Raw genomic sequence first — 25,360 nt, 5'->3', positions numbered from 1 at the left:
AAGAAACTCATACAGGTTTGGAACAACTTGAGGGTGAGTAAGTGATGACAACATTTTCATTTTTGGATGAATTATGCTTTTAAGCTAACAGGTTACACACATAAGCTCATAAGGATATTGATTGAGTACTTATTACTTCCTCTATCTATCCCTCCTTCACCTGTCTTAGGGAACCCATGACCTTCCTCATGTTCTCATACAGTCACTGAAGTTCAAAGACAATTCAGATGGTTTAAAGCCTGTTGTTCTCTGGCTCTCAGTGGAAGTGGTAAGGTTAAGAGAAAGGGTTTCATCTTTGACCTGTGACCTCATCAAGTCGAGGAAACATTACAACTACTAACCAGCATTCCCAAGAGACTTAACAGTCTTTCATCCTCTCCCACTACTTTGCTTCCCTTTGTAGGACTTGTCCTGTGATACACGCTCAAAACATATTTCCTCTCTATTTGCCAACATTCTCCAACAATCTACTCACTATCTGTTTCCTGCCCTCACCAACAAAGTGCTGTAGTTCTTCACCTTTCCCATGTCTTCTTCCATCCATCTTCTCACAGTGCCTTCCAGTTTATTATGGAAGTTAGGCTTATATTGAGATATAGTCTCAATGACAAGAAGTCACAATTGTGAGACATAAGGTGACGTTGGAGACACAATTATGGGAAATAAATTCCCATCCACAAGAAATAAAGTCCCAATCACAAGAAATAAAGCTGAAATTAAAATTTTGAGCAAAGTCTCATTGTGAGGTATAAAGTCACAACTACGGAAAATAAAGACGCAGTTGTGAGAAACAGTCCAAATGTAAGGTCACGTTGTGAGATGTCAAGTCACATATTGAGATATAAAGTCACAGTTCACCAATCAAGTGAAATAAAGTTGAAATTCAAAGATGTAAAGTTGCAATAATGAGAAATAAAGTTGTAAATGCAAGAAATAGTCACAAATGTGAGATATAAGGATATACATAGTGATATCAAGTCTCATTGTACGTTATAAAGATAGAATTACAAGAAATTAAGTAGATTTAATATTTAAGGTCATGTTGTGAGATAAAAATACACAATTATGAGAAATGATGTCTTAATTCTGAAATAAAGCCACAAAAACTTTAACTCTGTGGAGGAAACAGGATCCCATAGTTTATGAAACAAGCACTAATATAAGTATAAAAAGATTACAAATAAAGAAGCCCAAGAACAAACAGTAATGGTCTGATTGTAAATCCTTTGTTTTAATATCTTATAAAATATTATGTACACTAGTTGACAATGAATGTTTATTCTTTCTGTACCTCTCAAAACACTTTAGTACTGATGTGACACGACCTTTGCTTTTACATAAAGTCATTAGACCGTTATATTGGTATTGCAATGCAGAGAAGATGGAGTCTGTGTGTGATCTAACAATCATAACTGTTCCATGCAAGCCGTTTAGTGTTCCGAGGTTCTGTGGAAACTGTAATGATTGCTGTTATCAGATCAACACAACAACCATTAAGCTCCATTTTTCTAGGAGTCGAAGACCGCAGTGGACCTCTTCTTCCTACGTTATATCATGTTGGGATCTACAAAGTTTCTCTTTCATGTGAAATACTTTAGTGGAACGGTGACTGAGCTTAGTTTGTAACATTTCTTAAAAGACTTACAGCTTCTGACTGTAGAAATACATAAACTTCACATTTGTTCCAATCTTTGGAACACTTATCTGCGTTGGTCATTCGCATTTGCTGTTCAGGAGGCTTTTCTCTTATTCTTGTGGGTGAGAGATTTATTAACCACATCACCTACTAGGATCTGCACTTCCCTTCTTTGCAACGGTTTCACCACCTTTAATCTTCAGAGAGTCTAACAGGTTCTTTATTCTTGAACTAGCTGGTTCCAGTTTTCTCTTCCTGCGACTTTTCACCCCTGCTCCTGAGGTGACTGAAGGAAGGAGAAGTGCAGAGAACCCCCACGGCGAAACCGACTCAGCCGATTGGCTAGAACTTCGGTTAAGAATTTCGCTTTTCTGAAAAAGCCAAGCACTTTCTTGACAAAGTTTCACGAAGCGTTCAAGTTGCGTTGCATTAACGTTTTTGCTAACGTTTAGAGTGGTTTCAAATGGATTCTGGATGTACAAAGCTGTTGTTTCCGGTTTGGTCTGCTCCTTTCCCTGGTGAAAGGGATATAAAGCAGGATATTTAAGTCTTCAGACACTTAAACACACACAGTGCATGCACAGACAGAGTTAACAACAGTCGCATCAGCATTTTCACACAAATTGTTATCCTGATGATATCATTTGCAATATAAAAAAAACCCACAAAACAGAAACATTTTCACTAATGGTCACAGACTTCTGGACCCCACATCTAACTGTGTCCACTGCAGTCCCAGACACGTTATTTTGACTATATATACACTGCCCTCTGGTGGCCGTTTGTGGAGGTTCCGCTAAGACGTCATCAGTGTCCTTTGGGAGTTTGCGCATGCATGCACGTGTCATCGGTGGATGACTCACCTTCCTAATATTGATCGATGCCTTGTTGAAGGGAAAATTGCCATAAAACTCGAAGAATTCCTGCAACAGTTTCGCTGTGCAAGAAAAAATTCAAACAACAGAAAAATTAACAGCATACATTTTTTAATGTCATTAACGATCAGTACAAATTTAATGCATTACAAAAATGCATAACAGAAATTAGCCATCTGTCCAAGGGTGAAAAGGTACAACCTTTAATTATGAAAACAAGCATATGCACTCACCTGATGTGTCTGTGTTCTTCTGCAGTGTAATCTTGCTGAGGTCACTGACAATAGTGCAGTCATTACCCTCAATGACACACTTATCCGATGGTCCTGGAAAGTGCACACACAAAACATAAATATAACGCGAGTGGCCTTCCATATAGAAATTGACTGTATTATTATTGTGGCATCAGTGTTCTTGACCCTGGAAGACAATAAACAATAATTGAGCGTGTGTGTAGAAAGTCGACTCAGGGGAGAGCCATATAATATGACGTATAGCAATTTTTCTGGGGTCACGGACAATGAGACAGCAGTCTCATAAAAGCTTTGGTCTTATATTTCAAGATGGATATATCATAATATGGACATAATATGTATCTTCTAAAAAAAAAAAGTGGTCCAGGCAGTTACACAAAATATTTTTAAATTAAAATAATAATAAAAAAACAGAAAAGATGCACAATCCTATGTGTCTTAGTATGCAGCGTATACTTGTTAAATTGAAGTATTAATTAAATAAATAAAACTGACCCCAAACTTTTAAAGTGTATGGTCACATGATAAAATGTATACACAGTTTTCTAGAATAGCGGGGCACCACAGTTTACCCACTAACACATCTTACCCCACTGTCCTCTATAAATGTAAAACACCAACACTGGAGCAGAAGGGGGAAAAAATTGCTCAAACGTTTCTGATTGAGTTTTGATCGTTTCACACTCTGTTTTCTCTGAATCTTGAGCATAGTTGAGCCGAACTCATGTGTTACAGGGCAGATCATCATAGCTCAATTTTGACCAAATGTGTAGGTACGGTTCTCACCTCTATGTGGCAGTATAGTTCTGCAAAACTGCAGAAAAGCATGTCTGTCAAAGTACAATTGTGTATACCTGCCAGTTCCGTCAGTCGGTCGAGTGTGGGCAGTATGGGAGGACTCCTCTGCTGTAGAAAGAACACTACCAGGACCGTTAAAGAGAAGTTGGTGATCCAGGCTCCTGGAATACTGCTTGTGATGCTATGAACCCGAGCCCAGTACCGAACACTGAACACCAGGTGCCGAACACGAGGGTCCAGCTGCCCGTAGATAAACAGCAGTTCTGAACTCTTCATCGCCACCCTGCACACAACAGAGCATTACATTAAACAGAATACACATACCTTGATAAACATGTCAGGGCAATTTAAAATGATGGCACATCTTAAATAAAAAAAATAAAAAAGGTTATCATTTCAGTTGCTGTGGGGAATCAAGCTAAAGAGAGCTTATAGTGTTCTCTGCATGTAATTTTCTAAAAAAAAAAGACATTAGAAACTATCAATAGTGAGAGTTCGGGGGCAGAACAAGTGTTTGGTACAAAGTTTAAAATCACCAAGAAAGTATTTATTATTAATGATTTATCCATGCAAGATTATTTAAAAAAAATCAACTTCCCCCTCGCTCTTGCAGCGGCATCTCCTCTCTTCTCTAATGACTTGTTTAATGTCATGAGACAACCTGTTACTCACATGACATCACAGGAATAGCAAACAGTAATGATCCAATCAATTCCAAATGGACAGAATCAAACCCAGCCCTACATTTTTTTTCTTGTTCGAGAGTTTCACTTATATATAGACCTCACAACAGGAAAGAAAAGGCTATCGCAACTTGTTTAATTTAAAGGGCACCTATTATGCCCCTTTTTAGAAGATGTAATATTGGTCTTGGGTGTCCCCAGAATGCATTTGTGAAGTTTCAGCACAAAATACGCCACAGTTAATTTATTATAACCATTTGAAAATGTCATTTTTGGGGCCTGTTTTAAAAAGAGCTGTTTTGTGTGTACCACTTTAAATGTAAATGAGCTGCATATCCCCGCCCTGCTGCTGGACCTAGATGATGAAGAGACTCCGGCACAGAATAAACACGAATGAGAATGGACTAAACGTCTCGGAATGGTTATTTGATACATTTATGTACTTACAAAGTTTTAATCGCGTCCCTTTTGCCATTATGGATGTGCAACACACACACACACACGAACTGTGATAATGTTCGCGCAATTTTTTGAAACTACACACACACACACACACACACACACACACACACACACTACTGTGAAGTACAAACGAATTTTTTTTTATTTATTTCTTAAGGGGAGGGAGATAGACGTTAATATAGCCTACTGTCTATGGAGATAGAGCAGACCTTAATTTATTTACATTTGTAAAGGCTGCAAAAAAATACCTACGTGACATAAAACTGTCTGACGTTGTTTGTTGAGACATCCTATGACGACGACAATAAATAGCTTTAGACGCATTTGTTGTTGAACTTGCTGACATCGATTGAAATAACTATTTGCTCAAAAATCATAAAATACACTTACTTTTTCTGGAGGTGACGTTGGATCGCGAACTGTAGGCAACGATGCACACTCTAGGATTAACTTTGACCCTCGTTCACTAAACAGTCAGTCAGAAAATGAATCTCGTATTTAGGAAGTTTAAGTGGTGCCTTTTCTTCATAAATAAAATCCATCCGCTGCGTTTTCAGTGGCTCTGATGTCAGTGAAGACTAGTATGTCCATTCTTACATCCCACAACACACTTCTTAGGAGACATTACCGGCTGTTGTTGAAAACAATGGAGGATGCAGATCACCGAGGGCGGGGTCTATGCCAAAACCAGATGTCAATCAAATCACGTCGGTGGGGCTTAGCTCATTTCTACGTCACAATGAGGAAAATCTAGAACAGGGTGTTCTGAGACAGTGCTTATGATTTATTGAGATAGTAAAAAAACTACTGGGTGGATTTTTATCATTCTAGGGTGGTTTTGCTCACACACTGCCAACACACATTTATGTTCAAACACCATGTAAAAGTGAATTTTGCATAATAGGTGCCCTTTAAGGTGGAGTTTAGGGAAACCAAAAAATCATTATATTTTGCAGTTCTATCTAATGTCACTAGGGGCGCACACAGCAGCTTTTATATAGCTTTATATAATATAGCTTTATATATAACTTTTATAATAATAATAATATTTACAAAAATATATAATAATAATAAATAATAATAACAATAAATGCATTTCATGTTCACCAGTCAATCTGTACACAATAGATTCCTCTTAAATCATTCAAGGACAAATACATTTCTGGGTTTCTCATTATGCACATATGGGTGTACAATATACACATCTGGGAATACCCCTCTCTAACCCACAGGGGACACAGTACAACAAAAAGAGCTGAGCAGGTTTCTGTGCATTACTGGTGTGTCACCTAAAAGGAATCATCATGGTGGTGACATTTGGTTTGGGGAAGTGTGAAAAGGAGTGAGAAAATAAACTTCATGTCAACATAGCATGGCATGGCATTAAGCAGACAGCACAACAAAAATATAAAAATTACCTATTGTTGGCAGTGAGATCACACTGAAAGCCAGAGGGTTGGTGAGAAAAGCGGACAAGAGGACATCGAGCTTGGAGAATGTTCTGGACTCCCACACATCCAGGGCCGAACTGGTCTACGCATTTCCCAATGACTGAGAGGATGCTCTGGGTCACAGCCCGCTCTGAGGCCCCTCTCTTCACCTGGTACTCCAGGGACAGTCCTGAGCCCTGTTTAAAACGTGACGGCATAATAAATCAACTAAGAAAAATGGTATCGCTATTGCTCTAAACTTAATTAACTGTAGAAATTCAATGCATATTTTTAATTGTAAAATGTAAAGCTTAAAGGAATGGTATGGAAGCTTGTTTCTGCCACTGAATAAAAAATAAAGAAAAAAGTAATTGAATTAAAAAGAATTTATGTCTCACAATTCGGAGAAAAAAAGTCTAAATTGTGAGATGTAAACTTGTTATTCCGAGAAATTTTGTAATTGAAACAAGTCACAATTGCCTTTTTTTATTCTGTGGCGGAAACAAGATTCCATAGAATGGGAAAATTCATCTAAAAAAGGAAAATTCATTATTTATTCAAATTTACACAATTAAATTAGGTCTTTCAAATATCTACTTTTTGTTCCATGGAATAATAAAATAAAATAAAAACATTTATATAAATAATTAACGAAAAAAAAAACAAAAAAAAACATTAACTGAAATTTCCACTCAAATACTTCAAGTATCTTGTATTTTAAAACAAATACTTAAATATTAAAAGAGTAAAAGGACAGTTCGCCAAAAAATGACATTTTTTTGTCCATTCAGTGGAAATCAAAGGTAAACTAACTGTTGGTAATTTTAAAAACTAATATAAAACGATTTGGTCACCAACATTCTTCAAAATATCTTCTTTTGAAGCCCACATCACTGACCTTTTTCTGGCTTGTTGCATAGATGCCATCGAGGTCCAGAATCATGTCGACATCACAGCCCAGTTTGCCGAAGCCGTTGACAGTGGAACCGAAAGGCCTGATAATGCATTCTGGGAAATATGCTCCAGCAATGTCTCCAAGCAGAGAGCAAACGAGGAAGCGCAGCCTGATGTTCTCTTCTGTGAGCTGTAAGGCCTCTGTCAGACACTGCAGTTGCTCATCTATCTGTGGAATGAAGAAGAAGAGCATTAAGTAAATGCTGAAAACTTCTGCATCTCCCATTCCAATATTCATTCTCTTCCATGAGCCTAATCATAAGTCTTGGTAAAAAAACCCAAAAAAAACTATTGCCTAGGGAAGACTTACACTGTCCTTTTCTGAGAGCAGTTGGCTGATGTCACCAATGGATGGAGGGGATTGCTCTTGGAAAGTTGGCATGGGTTGGTTGTTCATTTGACTGCCTGGCCATTTCAATGACAGCAGACGTGATTTGAAAGGCACTGCAGCTTCATGTTCAACAGCTGGTAAGTTAGTGCTCTCCTTCAATGAGGAGATGCTCTCTTCACTGGAGAATTCAACTACTGCATATGTTCCCTACAGACACAGAATCAATCATGAACACAGGTTCAGTCAAAGTGTCAGATCTAGTTAAGTGTCTAGATCTAGATATAATATTACTTGATGTAATTTTGCCACACTTACGTAGCTACTGTAGAAGAAATGCTTGTTGATTGTCCCGTGTTTAGACAGGTAATCTAAAAACTTATTTTCGTTGAACTTAGGCGGACAGCTGATCAAGACCGATCGTTCAGCTTGTTCTCTTCTCTCCTCCTGGATTGCTTGAAATGTTTTATTCTCCTTGGCTTTCGTGACTAAAACGAAAGTGAAGCAAGTGGAAAGAAGCATTGAATTAGTGTGGTGTGATCAAGCAAACATGAAATGTCCATCACGATTTTACCACGAGAAGACAACCTGGTATTTCTTTTAAACATAAAATGACAGATGAAAGCATGAATACGTTTTACACCTGTCATTCTCAATACCTAATTGAGATTTTTTAGTAAATGTCATGCCTATAGATCTACAGAGAAACAGTGTTACCGGTGTTGTTCCCTGCCTGGGCTTTGATTGCTGATATAGTTGAAGTGAGTCTTCTTTGAGTTTGAGTTTCCAATCCTAGATAAAACCTATCAAACCCCCCTAAACTCCTGAAACGTAACCTACACACGCCAAAGGAGGCCGCCATTGTTGATTTGAGGCGGGCGCATGCGTAGAAACTGGCTCTACGGTGGCTATGAATGGACATGCAGTGCTGCGTTTCGAGTTTGGAAAAAAAAAAAAAACAGAAATTTGATTGTTGGCGATTTGGCATGATCTTGGATTGTTTGGTTCTTCAACGCTCATCCTGGACTTGCTGTCATAGCAACATGTGCGCAAACTTAAACCTGCTCGGGAGCAGGCTTATTTCATGTTAACAGGATTAGATCCCGGCTTCATAAGCGGAGCTGATACGGGAAGTCCAGCGCAGCGCGATAGTGCACTTGTCTTTCTTTCTGAGATATTTTTTTTTTCTCGTGATTCGTGAGATTGTCGTTTTTTGTCGCTTTTATGTTTAAAAAAACAGTTTTAGGTTTGTTTGTTTTTTGTGGCATTTCCAAGCCACTTAAGACCCAATGTTGTAAAGGAGTTTTTTTTTTTTTTTTTTTTACATTTTTTAGGCTATCATAATTTTTTATGAAGATCATACAATCATGACCATGCCGATTACAGATGTCACTCAGGCTTCACTAACGTGATTGGTACCATAGTCTACTCTATAGGCTACCATAGACTGCCATCAAGGCCTCAATGAAGGGGATTATGTGAACAGAAAGGGGATTCACAATGTAAATGTGCAGCCCAGTTACTATTGTGATTCTTAACATTCCAGATTAGTAATATTATATCAAATAAAAAAAGGCAGTTGACTAAAATCTTCCATATCACAAATGTGAAAGCAAAATGGCCAGGATCTGTGCATGACTTAAGATTTTTCAGAGATTCACATTTATGCACATTATTTGAAAGTGGTAAGAAAAGTTCCACAATTAAATATCAAGCTCACTGTATTACATACACTTATGCTGATCCTAACAGAACTGCATTTTTTCATAGGTGATTATGACATGTTCCTGCCTGCAGACAGGTGTTTTATGACCCCATTCCCTGACCCAAACCAGTTTCAATGCAGCTCTAGCCAGGACAAGGGCACACAATGAAATGAACTTTGGCTAACTAAAGGGAAGATTTCAGTGTTTGAAAAGTCTGAGGGTTGCACACCTGACAGGGCCTGTGACATTGCTGTATGTGCCATATTACACAACATTGCCAAAAAAAACAAAAACACTTTTCATTAAATGTTTAATAAAAGACAAATATGCTTAGTTCCTTGAGTTTTATTTCAATTGTTCTTTGTAAAGAAAAGCCAGTGGTCAGGTGCCTGCAACAAGAGATATTAGACACATGCCTCATGCAACAAATAAAAAGGAAAAGTTGGCTATACACTGCCCACCTGTAGGCCTATGTCTCCTCTGTCTGTGCAGACTCTTCTGTGGGCCTTTCTGTAGATGTGGAATCCTGCAACTTATATTGCAGCCGTAAAGCATACAAGTATAAATTAAGTAAAGTTATTTATGCACTTGCAGGTAGTTCCTCCATATGACAGTTATCTGAGAGGGTTTATTCACTGTCCAGTGCAATGGAAACAAATGGACATTACAAAGTCTTATACTTTCTTTCCTTTGGAAAGTTAGAAAATGTCCACTTACTGCACATATTTCAGCCACCACTTTCTTGGGAACAGATAAGTGTGTATTATGTAAAAGTGCACAAAAGAGGAAAACACAATGTCATTACAATGAACTACACTGGGGGAAAATGTGATCAATAACTCATGGCAAAATATGTGTACATTAACATAAGTTTATCAGTTTTCACTTTCACAAGTCAAAGTCATCATTACTCAAGATTTAACAGTTGAAATGACTATACGGCCTTAATTTAATGCAGCAAAAATTATTTTACAGTGTAGGCTACTAAGATCTTTTCTAATTTTTTCTCAGCCTTTTTCTTGGTTGCTTTTATAAACAGAACACCATTTATTTAACAGTGCCTTTTATAAAAGAGACTATAATATAACTAAAAATGACCATTATGTAGAATATTTTTGTACTTCACTTTTATTTGTTCCCAGGTTCTAGTATGGTGACTGACATTACAATGCACAAAGTAATTATGCAATTATTAAAATACAAAAATATAGGCTATTAAGTGATAAAAACATCTAACATGGCCACTTCTAAGTTCTAACGGATTTAAATTGTCTGCTACTTTTTGCCAGCCCTCTCTCCTGGCTTTTGCAGACTTTGAGGTGTTCCCTGGCGTTTAAATTAAACATTAAAATTCCGAATAAACTTCGACTATTAGTTCTTGCTCTGCTGAGGAGAAAAACCGAGCGCGCTCTTTGGCCACGCTGAGCAGCCAATAGCAGCGTTGCTGATCAATGTTTCTACTATCGATACATATCCCCTTTTAACCAGCGCATGAACGCGCAATTATCTCAGATAACTCAATCCAGCGATACTAATCATATCCGGCAAGTGTGTTCGAAGAACCGAGTTAGCCAGATCATGATTCGCACGATGATATCATCTTGGATGTGTCATTTGATCTCGGATGTAATAAGCAACGTACGAAGAACGGGCCCCAGGAGATTGAAAAATTTGTAAATACCGACTTGAAAAAATATTGTTGGAGATTTTCATTATTTCCTGTGACTCGAACATTTCGAATTTGATCATCAAAAGATTTCTGCAAGTTTACAAATTAAAAACACAAAAGATTCGTTTAGATTCTGCAAGTTTACAAATTCTGAATAGGGACAACTTCAGCAAAGGAAAAAAAAAAAGAGAGAATAAAAAGAACACTTAAAATATTTGTACTATACACACACACACACACACACACACACACAAACTCACACACACGCACGCACACACACACACTCACACACACATATACACTCACCTAAAGGATTATTAGGAACACCATACTAATACTGTGTTTGACCCCCTTTCGCCTTCAGAACTGCCTTAATTCTACGTGGCATTGATTCAACAAGGTGTTCTTTAGAAAGCATTCTTTAGAAATGTTGGCCCATATTGATAGGATAGCATCTTGCAGTTGATGGAGATTTGTGGGATGCACCTCCAGGGCACGAAGCTCTCGTTCCACCACATCCCAAAGATGCTCTATTGGGTTGAGATGGTGACTGTGGGGGCCATTTTAGTACAGTGAACTCATTGTCATGTTCAAGAAACCAATTTGAAATGATTCGAGCTTTGTGACGTGGTGCATTATCCTGCTGGAAGTAGCCATCAGAGGATGGGTACATGGTGGTCATAAAGGGATGGACATGGTCAGAAACAATGCTCAGGTAGGCCGTGTCATTTAAACGATGCCCAATTGGCACTAAGGGGCCTAAAGTGTGCCAAGAAAACATCCCCCACACCATTACACCACCACCACCAGCCTGCACAGTGGTAACAAGGCATGATGGATCCATGTTCTCATTCTGTTTACGCCAAATTCTGACTCTACCATCTGAATGTCTCAACAGAAATGGAGACTCATCAGACCAGGCAACATTTTTCCAGTCTTCAACTGTCCAATTTTGGTGAGCTTGTGCAAATTGTAGCCTCTTTTTCCTATTTGTAGTGGAGATGAGTGGTACCCGGTGGGGTCTTCTGCTGTTGTAGCCCATCCGCCTCAAGGTCGTGCGTGTTGTGGCTTCACAAATGCTTTGCTGCATACCTCGGTTGTAACGAGTGGTTATTTCAGTCAAAGTTGCTCTTCTATCAGCTTGAATCAGTTGGCCCATTCTCCTCTGACCTCTAGCATCAACAAGGCATTTTCGCCCACAGGACTGCCGCATACTGGATGTTTTTCCCTTTTCACACCATTCTTTGTAAACCCTAGAAATGGTTGTGCGTGAAAATCCCAGTAACTGAGCAGATTGTGAAATACTCAGACCGGCCCGTCTGGCACCAACAACCATGCCACGCTCAAAATTGCTTAAATCACCTTTCTTTCCCATTCTGACATTCAGTCTGGAGTTCAGGAGATTGTCTTGACCAGGACCACACCCCTAAATGCATTGAAGCAACTGCCATGTGATTGGTTGATTAGATAATTGCATTAATGAGAAATTGAACAGGTGTTCCTAATAATCCTTTAGGTGAGTGTATATAATAATGTAATGTTGTGAAAATGCATATATTTTCATAATTTCATATATTACAGTGAGCTTAAGAGATTCATTTGTCTTTTTGTGTAAGACTATGGCTATAAATAATTTGAAAATATTTATACTCCAATGACTTCAGTTTGAAATGACTGAAATCATTTGGCGAAGTGATATGTAATGTTGTCAAGACCTGCCTGGAACTACTTTAGCCGTGGGTTTCCCTGAAAATAATTGCACACTGTAGAACGTTTGTAAACCAATCAGATTGGTTACATCGTCCGAATCGCAGTTCATTCATTCCGTTCACGAACGATTCAGTGTACGGAAGTGAACGAAAACGATTTACGTGCCATTAAAAATATAGTCAGATACATTCATGAAGTACCGATTGTGCCAGACCAGCTGAATTTACTACTATTCAGATTGTCATTAACTTTTGAAACAGGTGTGTTGTGTAATATTCAGTTCCTGTGAAAAACTGTTCCAGTGGGTGCAGTATAGGCCTACATATGAATATTCATGATATCCTCTGTTGTGAGCATGGCCTTGAGACAACGCGCAAACAAATGGAACTAAAAATATTAGTGCACGCTCCTCAAGTCGCAACTCGTTTATTAATGGATTATTTCGAAAAGGTATTCAATGTTAAGCATTAACTGCAACAGTTCACATTTTCAAAACAATGAATAGCCTAGTTTGTATAAATGTGATAAATCGTCTGAGCTGTTTTTCCTGATTGATTACAGGCATTCAAATAAATGGGTAAGGAAGGACACATACCTTTTCGAAATAATCAATTAAACGAGTTGCGGTAAACGAGCATGCACTGATATTTTCCTTCCAATGGTTTGCGCGTTGTCTCAAGGCCACGCCCACAACAGGGGACATATCTTGAATATTCATATATACTCCACCCACAGTTTTTTTTAACTGAATAGGCTATCAGTTACCGCTACAACTGCATCCCAGACAGAGCTCCGCAAAATTTGATTCGTTCTAACTTACTCAAATATTTTAAGTCAGTTCACCAAAAGATTCTGTTTCGTTTAGTGATTATTTCTGCAAGTTTACAAGTTATGTTAGTTACCATGCTACATCGTCCAAGAAAGAGTGAATGGAAGTTAAAGAAAACTTAACCTCATGTATCAAAGGAGAAAAATGTAGGAGTATTTTTCAAACGAGATAAAGTTTTTCTTTGCTGTCACGAGATTTTTAGAAGAAAGTAAGCCTACTATTCTTTTGAACAAGTGAATCATGAAGAGGAAAGCAAATTACATCCTTAATTTTCCACGGAACATTCTGATAGGGGACTGTGGCAGGATTAAAGCAGATAGGCTACGTGACCTATCATACTCTCAACGAGAAAATACCTCTCAGTGAAAACAAAGAGAAAACGAAACCGCAGCTGACGTATGAGCGAGCGGAGGCGAAGCTTACACACACATTCCTCTTATCTGCGAGCGTCAGTGTGTTAGAGCTTCAGTGGGAACTATGGACCATCAGTGAGCATGAGCCCTGCTGTGAACACACTGACCGAAAGGTAGGTAAACGCCTGGTATTTATACATATTATATCGTTTTGTTTTGTGTGTACTAGGCAACATAATATAGTCCGTATTAGTATTATCATCACAGTATGAAAATATGTCTGGATTAGTCAAGCGAGTTATTGGAAGTTACTCAACCTTGTCAACTGCCTAATTTCTAGGCTGTGTTTTTGAGCATTAGTTACTTGTATAATATAGCCTATATATATTATTATTATTAATGTAATGTATTAAAGTGTTTTATTAATTAGTAATTCTACATGAGAGATATCTCAGGAGATGATGTTTTCAGAATGTTTCAGAATCAGCACCGTATTTTTGGGGAAATTGGGCATGTGGGGGTCTGTCAAAACAGACGGTCAACTTCACGATTTAAGTTGCTTTAACATCTTATTTGCACTTGTGAGTTTGTGCTGAGGGACATTTTTGCAATGTAAAAGTTTTTGCTGGTATTTGTTTTGAAAAGAACCCTCATGTTGGGGTTTCCCTCCCCCTGTAAACCACCCCTCACTTGCAAGCAAAATAGAGCAAGCATGGTGATCAGGAAACACCTGACCACACTGTATATATGAGTGCGAACAACATGAATGCATGCATTTAATTACATAAGTTCATGTGCTGTTTCTAATGATCAACAATTCTGTTCTAGAATTCAGTCAAGGATGGAGTACAAGAATGAAAATGCTGGTATAGAACTGCTTCTTGCTCACATGAATATTGAAGACTTCATCCAAGAGGCAGAACATTTCTACTGTGTTGGCGAGGAGGTTGAATCAGGAGTTTCATTTGAGGAAAGTTTCTCGCAAGAAGACATGGACGAGAATGAGGAAACGCCACACGATCTAATCACACATGCGCAAAACCCCGGAAAGGTCCGTTATGGGACAGCATCCGACCTCCTGGACTTTGTCAATTTGGTCTCAAACATACCATCCTCCTCTCTCCTAGAAGTGGGTCAAGAAATGGGTGTTCTGCTAAACAAGGTAAGCTCTATTGATGGTTATTTACCATATATCCATAACATATACAGCTGATATATACAGTTTGGTTTCAGCATTAAGTAAGTGAATGTATTTAAAATGTCTTTACACTGTGAGATTGTTGGCTTAAGGGATAGTTCACCCAAAAATGAAAATTCTGTCATCATTTACTCACCCTCATGTTGTTCCAAACCTGTATGAATTTCTTTCTTCTAGAAGATATTTAGAAGAATGTTGGTAACCAAACAGTTGATGGGACCCTATTGACTTCCATGGTATTTTTCCCCCTCCATACTATGGAAGTCAATGGATCAACCCTCTGGTTACCGACATTCTTCTAAATATCTTCTTTTGTGTTCAGCAGAAGAAAGACATTTTTACAGGTTTGGAACAACTTGATGGTGAGTAAATGATGATAGAATTTACATTTTTGAGTGAATTATCCCTTTAATTAAACCAAGCTTATTTGTAAATACTTTGAGTAAAGGAGTGTTTATACTTGTTTTACAATTTGTCATAGCCTTACTCTCATAAACGCCCTGCTTTGTTCCTGCAGACAGACATGGTCATTAAGGAGGGGCATTATCGCATAGATTTGGACGTTCTTCTGTTTCCGTGGAAACTGACCTACAAGCCCATAGGCCCTGGACATGTTCCCAAAGGCTCATTTGGAAAGGTCCATCTGGCTCAGGATACCAAAACTCGGAAGCGAATGGCATGCAAACTAGTAAGTTCAGGAATGCAGACAATGTTTGTTTAAGGAACAGTTTCTTTTTTTTTTTTTTTTTTTTTTTTTTTTTTTGGCAAATATAGTTGTTTTCATTCCACTGTTAAAGGACATGACTTCCCTTCTGGGAATCTGTGTTCTTTTATGACTAAAGCAAAAACATATTATGTACTGCTTGTTCAAAATAGTATGTTGAAAACAATTTAATAAGCACAACATAAGGATTTCAAACATAAATTAGTGAAGCAAACAGAATTTTCATATGAAAATATAACACAGATGACACGTTATAGTGAATGATGTGTTCTTGTGACAAGCTTATGCACCAGCATGTAAGATCACAAGGATTTATGAACAATGGAAAAAAATGACACTGAAAAGAGAAGCACTCGTATAACTCGTTGCATTCAAATGAGGAAGAGAAAATTTGGGAAATAACGCAGTTTCTCTAAAATATTGAGGAGGTCAGCCTGCAGTGTGCAGTGTTTGAACAGAAACTGAGAATGGCTCTAACGTACACAGGAAGCTGACAGAAACGCCCCCGTGGAAACATGCAGCCCACAGAGACGGTGTCTAAACTGTGTGGTAGTGTGCAGATGTCTAGTTGGAGAATAAGTTTCAGACTTGTGGTCAATATGAAGTCGGCACGAAATGGAAGTTGCGATAGGCTTTTCTTTCCTATTGTGACGTATATCTAAGTGAAACGGCTTCTCAAACAAGAAACAAAATAGGGCGTGACTTGACTTTGTCCATTTTGCTATTGCTGCAATCTCATGTGAGTGAACACGTCTTCAGAGAAGAGAAGAGATGTCATTGCAACAGGCAGGGGAATTTATTTTGATTAAAGATTATGACATGACGTGAAAATAATGATGTGTCATGAAATAATGATTGTCAATTTCTGAATCAAAAACATTCACCCTCTTAATGAGGCCTTTAGGGTTTTGGTCAAATAATTAGTAATCAATTAGTGGTCAAGGCGGCCGATGTCTGGAACAATTATGCAATATCACACAAGCAGTGCAAGACTGCACATATATTACAGTGTGAGTTCTACCTTCTCTAAGCCATCTGTATTTTGTCCTTTCTTATCAAATTCTTTGCATATATGAATTCTTAAATATTTTAATGCATTTAAGTATAATGGTAATTATATATTACCAAATATAATTGGTGCACTTCCACACTGTCTGAAATGTAGAAGTTATAAGTGTACATTCTCTCCAGATTCCTGTGGAACATTTCAAGCCTGCAGATGTGGAAATCCAAGCCCGGTTCCGACATGAGAACATAGCAGAGCTGTATGGGGCATTGCTGTGGGAGCAGACGGTGCATTTGTTCATGGAAGCGGGCGAAGGGGGCTCGGTTCTGGAGAAGCTGGAAAGCTGTGGTCCAATGAGAGAGTTCGAGATCATCTGGGTCTCTCAGCAGGTTCTGCGAGGCCTGGAGTACCTGCACTCCCACAACATTATACACCACGACATCAAACGTAAGAGCTTTGGATTGCATCACAAAGGATTTTTTTTTCTGAAATATCACTGCAGTTTCCTACCAAACACAATGTGTTTGACCATGTTGGATCAACTGCTTTGAATGAAAAACATACTTCAAAAGCGGGGTCAAACGCAGTTCAGTACTTTTTCATTGCTACCAGAAGCAACAAAACAAACACTGTTATTTCCCTCAAATGCAACAAAAGGTGCTCTGTAAGTAAGCCAGATAATGACTATGTGGTCAAGAAAGGTATTCAGCTTATTGACAGAACTTAAAACTAGGCCACTGGGAGGAAGCAGCAGCGTTAAATGTTTGACAGAGGATTGGCCACAGGCTAGAGAAGTTCATTTTGTTTCATTGTTTTTAGATTGTGCCCTTCAAAGATGAGGAACACAACATAATGAAATATGGTAGGGTTGGGACAGACAACATTCTGCTGCTGTTTAGTCATACGCAGAAGCCCATCAGTGCTGCAGCTCATGACTTCTCAGGCGTCTGGAATTTCCAGTCAGCACAGCGAGAGGAGGGAGAAGACAGATGTGATTACTCAAATGTATTACTTTCCGGGGCTTATAAAACAGGCCATCCGTCTATCTAGTGCTTTCAAATTTCAACAAGACTGAGAGGGTAACGTGAAGAGATATAGAGATTCAGTGAAATGAGTGACCAATCACAGTTTTGTGGTTTTGAGGGTTGGCTTCTTGACATTCGGCTTGGAGAGGAAACATGTTATTTCAAGTTGTGTCAAATATGGAGGGAGAGCAAGAAAAGGGGGTTTTGAGACTTCTGATGTTCTGTTTTTCAATCCACCATGAGTAATGACTGACCTTAATCTGCTTCTGGAAAACAACACATTGCTACTTGTCTGGTGCAGCACATACACAAACTGAACAACCTCAATTTTGCAAAAACAATTGAGATATAGTTGCAATGTCTTTTATATATCAAAATGAAATATCTCAAATATCACTACACACTTCTGAACACTTACTTATTATGATTATTTTAGATTTGATGTGTGTAAGACATGAACTAAATTCTCTTTTTGTCCCTGCAGCCAGTAATATTGTGTTGATGTCCGCCAAAGCCGTGCTGGTGGATTTTGGTCTTACAGTACAGATGAAGGATGATGTATATGTTCCTCGGGACCTACGTGGCACCGAGGTGAGTGTGTTTGAGGTCACTTTGCACACTTTAATTTTTCCATACTTGGTCTGTCAATGTGTCGTGACTAAATGCTAGTCTATATTTAGAAACAATGCAGTATTTGGCAGTTCCTGATTGTGCTGGTGGCAGACGTCCTTTAGAAAGTCACTGAATAAATATTGTCTTATGGTATGTACATTTTTAAAATAGTTAAAGGGCAATTCTGACAAACTGAAAGGAGATCTGAAACACTAGAAGGCACACACACGCACAGATGCACTTTTTTCCCCTCTTAGCTGACATTCTGTTCCCTTATAACCTCTGGGAAAGACCAAAAAAGACACAAACACATGCCCATTAGCACACTGAGGCGTGCTGACTTTTTGCCCCATTTGGAAAGTCCAGCATGCCTTTCTAAACAGCACTGAAGATTCCCAACATAGAATAATAACGTTGTTTACTACGAGGCAGTACAGTGAGCAGTTTGCCAGATGTCACATTTGCCTAGTACATCACCAGTTGTTTTTCATATTTATATTATTCAGAGTGACTGAACTGTAGAAAACAGCCAGTCCAGTCCAGTGTTCAATGCACAAAATTGCATAACAAAAATAAGAAAACCTGCTGCGAATTTTGTTAAAAGCCTCTGCACATGTGGGATCTGAGCTCATATTTCTTGTTTTTCCTTCTGTACAGATGTACATGAGTCCAGAACTGGTTCTGTGTCGAGGACATAGCACAAAGACTGACATCTACAGCCTGGGGACCACAATCATACACATGCTGAGTGGCAGTCCTCCATGGGTTAGGAGATATCCCCGAACAGCCTATCCCTCATACCTTTACATAGTAAGTGTGCTTTTTTCGATTTGATCGTGGTGCATCGGAATACCTGCTCTTTTAATTATATTTTGTTTGTATTTATTTTACCGCACCGGTATTAGGGAGAGTCCTTGAATGTGGCGAAACCTCACCATATGAAAAACCAACTATATGCATTAACCACAGAGAAAAACCCAGAAATGCCAAGCAGGCTGATGTCATACCTTCATGACATTAAGCCTCAGTCAGCAAAGCATATCTCATGCTAATTCTGTATAGTAAAGGATGCAAAGGATGCTAATTATGTATAATTATTTAATTATAATAATTCTTTATACATTTTATTTCCTGTCTTTTTTCATTATTTTTCTTTATTCGCTTTCCTTTTCTTCATTTGTGTTTCTTTTTTAACCACTATAAAGCAAAGGATCACAAGATATAACTTGTGATGGCAAGTTCTCCTTTCAGCAGGATTTCAGAAACAATTTCTAAATAACTCTTTTATTTAAAAAAAATAAATCTGCAGTTCATCAGCTGTTTAAGCTTCCTCTACGCTTTGCAGATTATTTTGACATTGGCAGTTTTGCATGTTTCACTTTAAGAGCTCCTCATAATAGAAGCAGACTAAAAGCTGGCATCCTTTGTGTAGCAAGTCCAACTGCTTTCAGTTCCCTTTTCACATACTACACTTCCTTTTCATGTAATGGAATGTAAATTCATGCACAGTGTCTTTTTGCATGAGGTTGCTTGCAAATGCACCTGTGCCACCATTAAAGGAGAACTCCGGTCAATTTTAACATTGAGCTAATTTTTTTGTACATTTGGAGTGCTGTCAATACAGAGAACAACGACAAAAATCGGTGTTGCCTACACCGAGTTATTCTATTTTTAAAATTTGCACCCTGTTGACTTCAATAAATTTTTCAATAAAAATGATGTTATTTAAGCCAGCGCAAATACCTTTGTTTACATCCTGTTTTTCGGTTGAAGTCCAAAGTAGTCGATTGCAGAGTTCACACGCATAGGTTTAATACCTATGATCACGCGCGTGAACTCGGCAATCGACTACTTTGGACTTCAACCGAAAAACAGGATGTAAACAAAGGTATTTGCGCTGGCTTAAATAACATCATTTTTATACATTTCTTTCACATCTACTGCAGTCAGACTCAGTCGTGTTCACTCAGAAGGAATCACTCACATTTTCTGTGCACTTGTAATGACACATCAAGGATGTTAAGAGGCTAAAAGCAGGTTTAGTACTTGCCCCATTGAAGTCAACAGGGTGCAAATTTTAAAAATAGAATAACTCGGTGTAGGCAACACAGATTTTTGTCGTTGTTCTCTGTATTGACAGCACTCCAAATGTACAAAAAAATGAGCTCAATGTTAAAATTGACCGGAGTTCTCCTTTAATTTTCACCTGGGGTGGCTGGGTAAGATCCAGGCTGAATCTGAAATCACTCCCTATACCTTCAAATAGTGCGTTATTTGAGGGGACAGCCATTTGTAGTGGTGTCCGAAACCATAGTGGACGTTATTGAGTGCACTTATTCAATCCCACATTGCACTGCAATAACAAGTGTACAACCGATGTACGCTCAACGGCTGTCCGAATTCGCTCACTCGATTTCATTCACTCCTTCAAGTGAACAGTATTAGTGGACTAACGTAGGGAATAGTGTATGAGGGTTTAGGGGGCGATTTCGGATTCAGCTTGTGATTGTCATTTCAATGGCGGGGCAAAAAAACTGCATCTAACGTCTAACTCTGACTATGCGTGGAATACCTTCACACGATAATAACCTTGTATACACAAATATCTTCCACAATTGTGTTAATTGATGAATTAATAGAGATCAGCGGTTGATTGTCATAGATGTAGCCTAAGGCTATTTACACAAAACGCGTTTTTGCTTATCACAGCGCTGCTTTTCTATTGTTTTTCACTTAAACGCGGTAGGCGGATATGTTTTTTTTTTTTTTTTTTTTTTTTTGCAACTTTATTTATGATTTTCAACAAAACATTGACATAAGTTCAGCATTTCTTACAAAAGTTGTGTGAACTCCATCCCCCACCCCCCCCCCCCCACCCCACGATAGGCGGATATGTTTGACCATTGAGCTTGTGTCATGTGCCTTTTACACTATCTTGCACATGACACAGCGTTCTAAAATCACGGTGCTCAAGTTAAAGCTGCAGTCCGTAACTTTTGGCGCTCTAGCGGTTAATAAACAGAACCGCAGAAGAACATTGTAGCCGGAACTACTTCTCTCTATTTATGTCTATGACGAGTCACGCAGGTACTGGGCTACTCCGCAGTGGTAGGACCCGTACCAGTCTAAAATAGTCTGAATATAAACACTTATTGTATAACACTTGTATTGTAATTACTGGAGTGATTCAGGATAAGACAAAAACACAGTTTGGAAAATGGATACATGATGTACTCATTTGTTAAATAAATGTTGTAAATTCTGAACACAAAAAAAGTTATAGGCTGCTGCTTTAAAATAAGTTCAACTTTTAAAAAAACGTCTCTAGGCCATTTTTTTTTTTTTGCATTGCACTGCCAACGTCTCATGTTTCTTAATGCAAAGACAAGTTTTGTGTGAATGGAAAGCACTGTTGCCATGTCCACTTATTATAGGCCTCTTTGGGCTTGTTATTTTTCCATATGTTAAAACTATGTTTTCCAACTTAGTTTGGCTGGTGTGTGTACTGTACGTGGCCTTTGTGCCAGTGTCATAGTTCTTTGAGTGGAGAAAAGTCAGCTGTATATGCGGTCAAAATGTTTGCGCACCAGGGGTGGCCAAGCTTCAATCAGGGGTGGCACTTCTCCCCTGATTTTCACACTCTTTTTGCAGATCCACAAACAGGCCCCTCCTCTGGAGGACATCCCCGAAAGCTGTAGCCCCGCGATGCGCAGGCTCCTAGAGCACGCGCTCGATAGGGTCCCTGCACGGAGGAGCTCTGCCGGGGAATTACTGAACGAGGAGGCCCTCCATCCGTCTCGGGAAGACCAGCCGCGCTGTTGGAGTCTGGACTCTGCGCTGGAGGAGGGCACTCATCCACTGCTGCGACAGCACAGTCAGCTTTCAGACAGCACTCAAGGTACATAATCACACAATACACATACAGTATTTCATGTCAAATTCATTTGATAGCATGCTTAAGATCTTTTACTCTTGTATTTGCAGACTCTTCTTTGTACACTGAGGACTCTGGGCACTCTAAGAAGAAAGGTTCCCTCTATATGGATCTGGGCGCCTTGGCTGGCTACTACAATATGGTTAGAGGGCCACCATCCAATGAATATGGCTAATAAGGTGGATTTTTCCTGAGGACCAGTGGGGTACTTGTGTAGTCTGCATTCATATACAAGCTGTCGGATATGCATGGATGCATCAGTTCAGTGGAGCCAAACTCTCCCACAAGATGATTCCGCATATATGGTGTCCTAAATGAGGACAGTGTACACTGATTGGACAATGAGCCGTCCAATTAGAGATGGATGCTTTTTGAAATGCAAGAGACATTCAAGACTTGTTGAGGAGAAGAAAGAACTGTGGTTTTTATTGTTTGGTGAACAGTTTGTTAATACAGTTCCTTGTCTGTGCTTTTAGAGCATGAATATAATGACACCATATTCTGTATAAAATACATACTAGAAGGGATGCACCAATATTAAAATTCTGGCCAATACAGATAAACTGATAATTACTTCTAATTTATGGCTGGTAACAACTTAATGAACAATAACTTAAACAATATTAAAGCTATAACAATATATAAATACAATTAATGGATGCATCACAACATTATAATGTACAGTATAAAAATGCATCCCTAATATTGGCTGATAAACAATATTGGGGTTGATATTGTGCATCCATAATACCCTAATACAGACAAATACGTTTTGCTTTATATATATACTGTAATTGTAAAGCTTGTGCTAGATGCATTGATTATGCATTCCATATCTGATCACATAAAGGCGGGCCTTAATGAGAGTAAAGAGATTATAGTAGATTATCACTGCCAACAGCAGAATGTTTTTTAATAATATGATTTTTTTTTTACCATAGCAGTGCTATGTATGTTACGAATGTATATATCTCCATTGAATTACAAAGGCAGGCCTGTGTTATCTGAAAGTATATGCATTCTGACCTACATTTGTAGGGTTTCTTTTTGTGTGAAATATTAATCATAATGTGGCGAGTCTGCTGAATTTGAATATATGACCTTAACAATAGTCTGTCTGTGTCTTTAGCTAATCATTTCAGTAAATAATTCAATTTTTAATTTCTGTTTTGCAATCCCCATGTGAGTGCCTTGTCTTTAAATAGCTTTATCTGAGATCCCTGGATAATACATCCATTGTAAAAAATAAGAGATGGCAAAAAAAAAAAGGACACTACAACAATACAGTTTATATTTCCAGGAATTGTTTTCAGATGATACTGAAAACTCATCTCAGGTTGATATTCCCATGGAATGTGTTTTTGTTAAGTAGTTGCAATGCAAGACAAAGAAACGTGCACTCAGACAAATTTTTTTTATAGATTGTCCAGATCCTCCCAATGTTTCAATGTGTTCATAAAATTGACTCAATAAATATCTGCTGTGACACTGCAATTTTGTTGTCTAAGTATCTGTATGAAATTATTTTAATTTGATAAAATTAGCATGATTTTTTAAATATTAAATATGCCAATATACTATACTGATGAAAATGTTAAGGTTTTTAGATAAGGTTTTAGATAAATGATTTTAGATAACCAAGGTAAAATTACATTATGGCTGTTTCAAGCAATAAACAGTTCTTCAGAAGTGTCTTAGTCATTTTGGAAAGACCAGAGAGTCTATCTGTGATAAATGATAGTATCACCTAAGATGAAGACTTCTGTCTGTTTTTACTTTAGGGAAGTTATAGTTTAAATAAATAAATGGACTAAAATGTGTGATTCATCACTGTGCTTTGAAAGGTATTACGTGTCGTGGGAAACTGTGTTGATCTATGGCACGTTTGTAAAGCTAAAAGTAACAAGTGTAAAATAAACATTTTGATAGCTGATAATGATAAGATATGCCATTTAGTTGGTAAGTTCAAACACTTTTTGGGTGACTGAGAATTTTGTGTGCAGAAAGGTCACAAAATAATGTAAACTCTGTGACTTTCAGGATGGAAAACATAAAGGTGTTCTGGGGTTTCTGATCAAAATAAGCATTTGAAAATCCAAATTATTATTTTTTTTGCAAGACGGTACATTGAAATTCTTGCACAGCCCATCCCATGAAGCACTGCAAATGATGCATTCGAATCAGAATTTATGATTCTAAATAATATTAACTTTATTAAATCTGTATTTCAATATAATACCCCCCCCCCCCCCCCCAAAAAAAAGGAAAATGTCAGACATATACTAATATAGTAGTAGTTTGAGAGTGTGTGGAGACAAGATTACATTTACATTTAATCATTTAGCAGATGCTTTTGTCCAAAGTGACTTACAAATGAGAACAACAAAAAGCAGTTAAATCAACAGAAAGACAGCATGTAACATGTAAGTCCCAGTTAGTCTAGCACAGTATGTGTAGCCAGGTTTTTTTTTTTCTTAAATTTTTTGTATATAAAACATAGATATCGAACAGAAAGTGTTAGTATTAATGGGTCGAAAGTGTTGATGAAAAAGATGCATCTTCACTGCAAAAAAATATTGCTGTGATTATCACAACTTAAAATTCAACATTAAAATAAGAAATAATGTGTTGTTTCAACTTAAAAAAGTAGGTGTTCATGCTTGCCTTAAAATATTAAGTTTAGTTAAATTGGATTAGTTTAGATAAGTTGGAAATTTAAGTTATCTCATCAAATTTTTAAGTTGTTATAACTAACTGCAGCAACATTTTTGCAGTTTCTTGAAAATGGTTAAAGACTCAGCTGAGTAGGCAGGTCATTTCAGAGGGAACAGTCAATGTAAAGGTCTGTGAAAGTGATTTTATGACACTTTCTTCTCAGAATTTGAGACCCATTGCTTCATGTGTGTGGCCAGTTCAATAAAAACGAAACCACACTTCACTATAAGTAACACAATCACACGACACGTGCATATTTCCACCCAGCGACACTTAAATGAAATGTGTGTTTTTGCTCATGTGTCATTTCTTGAGAAAGAGAAAGAGAGAAGAACACGGTCGGCAGACTAGAGCTCAAGTGAGGAAGTGGGTTTCCCCCTGCCGACAGCTTTCTGGCTGTGAAGTGGAAGGTGGAGCGGGTGAGAAAAACTGTATTCCCTGACCTTTACAATGCACAGT

General features: G+C 38.1%; 2 protein-coding genes across 2 annotated transcripts; one reads left to right on the top strand and one right to left on the bottom strand.

The window, feature by feature from the left end:
• Window positions 1-1,204: 1,204 nt before the first annotated feature.
• On the bottom strand, window positions 1,205-8,342 carry mtpap (mitochondrial poly(A) polymerase; the record flags this gene model as incomplete). Its single annotated transcript, XM_079850638.1, has 9 exons — window positions 1,205-2,151; window positions 2,500-2,573; window positions 2,745-2,837; window positions 3,620-3,846; window positions 6,127-6,335; window positions 7,037-7,261; window positions 7,403-7,630; window positions 7,739-7,908; window positions 8,138-8,342. The coding sequence occupies 9 exons, from the start codon at window positions 8,340-8,342 to the stop codon at window positions 1,780-1,782; spliced, it is 1,803 nt and encodes a 600-aa protein (XP_079706764.1). The 3' UTR covers window positions 1,205-1,779.
• Window positions 8,343-13,627: 5,285 nt separating this feature from the next.
• map3k8 (mitogen-activated protein kinase kinase kinase 8) lies at window positions 13,628-23,680 on the top strand. The gene is made up of 8 exons (XM_079852213.1): window positions 13,628-13,860; window positions 14,516-14,849; window positions 15,403-15,573; window positions 16,801-17,062; window positions 18,125-18,231; window positions 18,910-19,062; window positions 21,904-22,150; window positions 22,237-23,680. The coding sequence occupies exons 1-8, from the start codon at window positions 13,829-13,831 to the stop codon at window positions 22,359-22,361; spliced, it is 1,431 nt and encodes a 476-aa protein (XP_079708339.1). The 5' UTR covers window positions 13,628-13,828; the 3' UTR covers window positions 22,362-23,680.
• The last annotated feature ends 1,680 nt before the right edge of the window (window positions 23,681-25,360 follow it).

The sequence above is a fragment of the Squalius cephalus genome (assembly GCF_949319135.1).
Source record: "Squalius cephalus genome assembly, chromosome: 19".
Classification (NCBI taxonomy): Eukaryota; Metazoa; Chordata; class Actinopteri; order Cypriniformes; family Leuciscidae; genus Squalius; species Squalius cephalus.
Note: the sequence above shows the minus strand (reverse complement) of the source record. Positions and strands in the feature narration are given on the sequence as shown.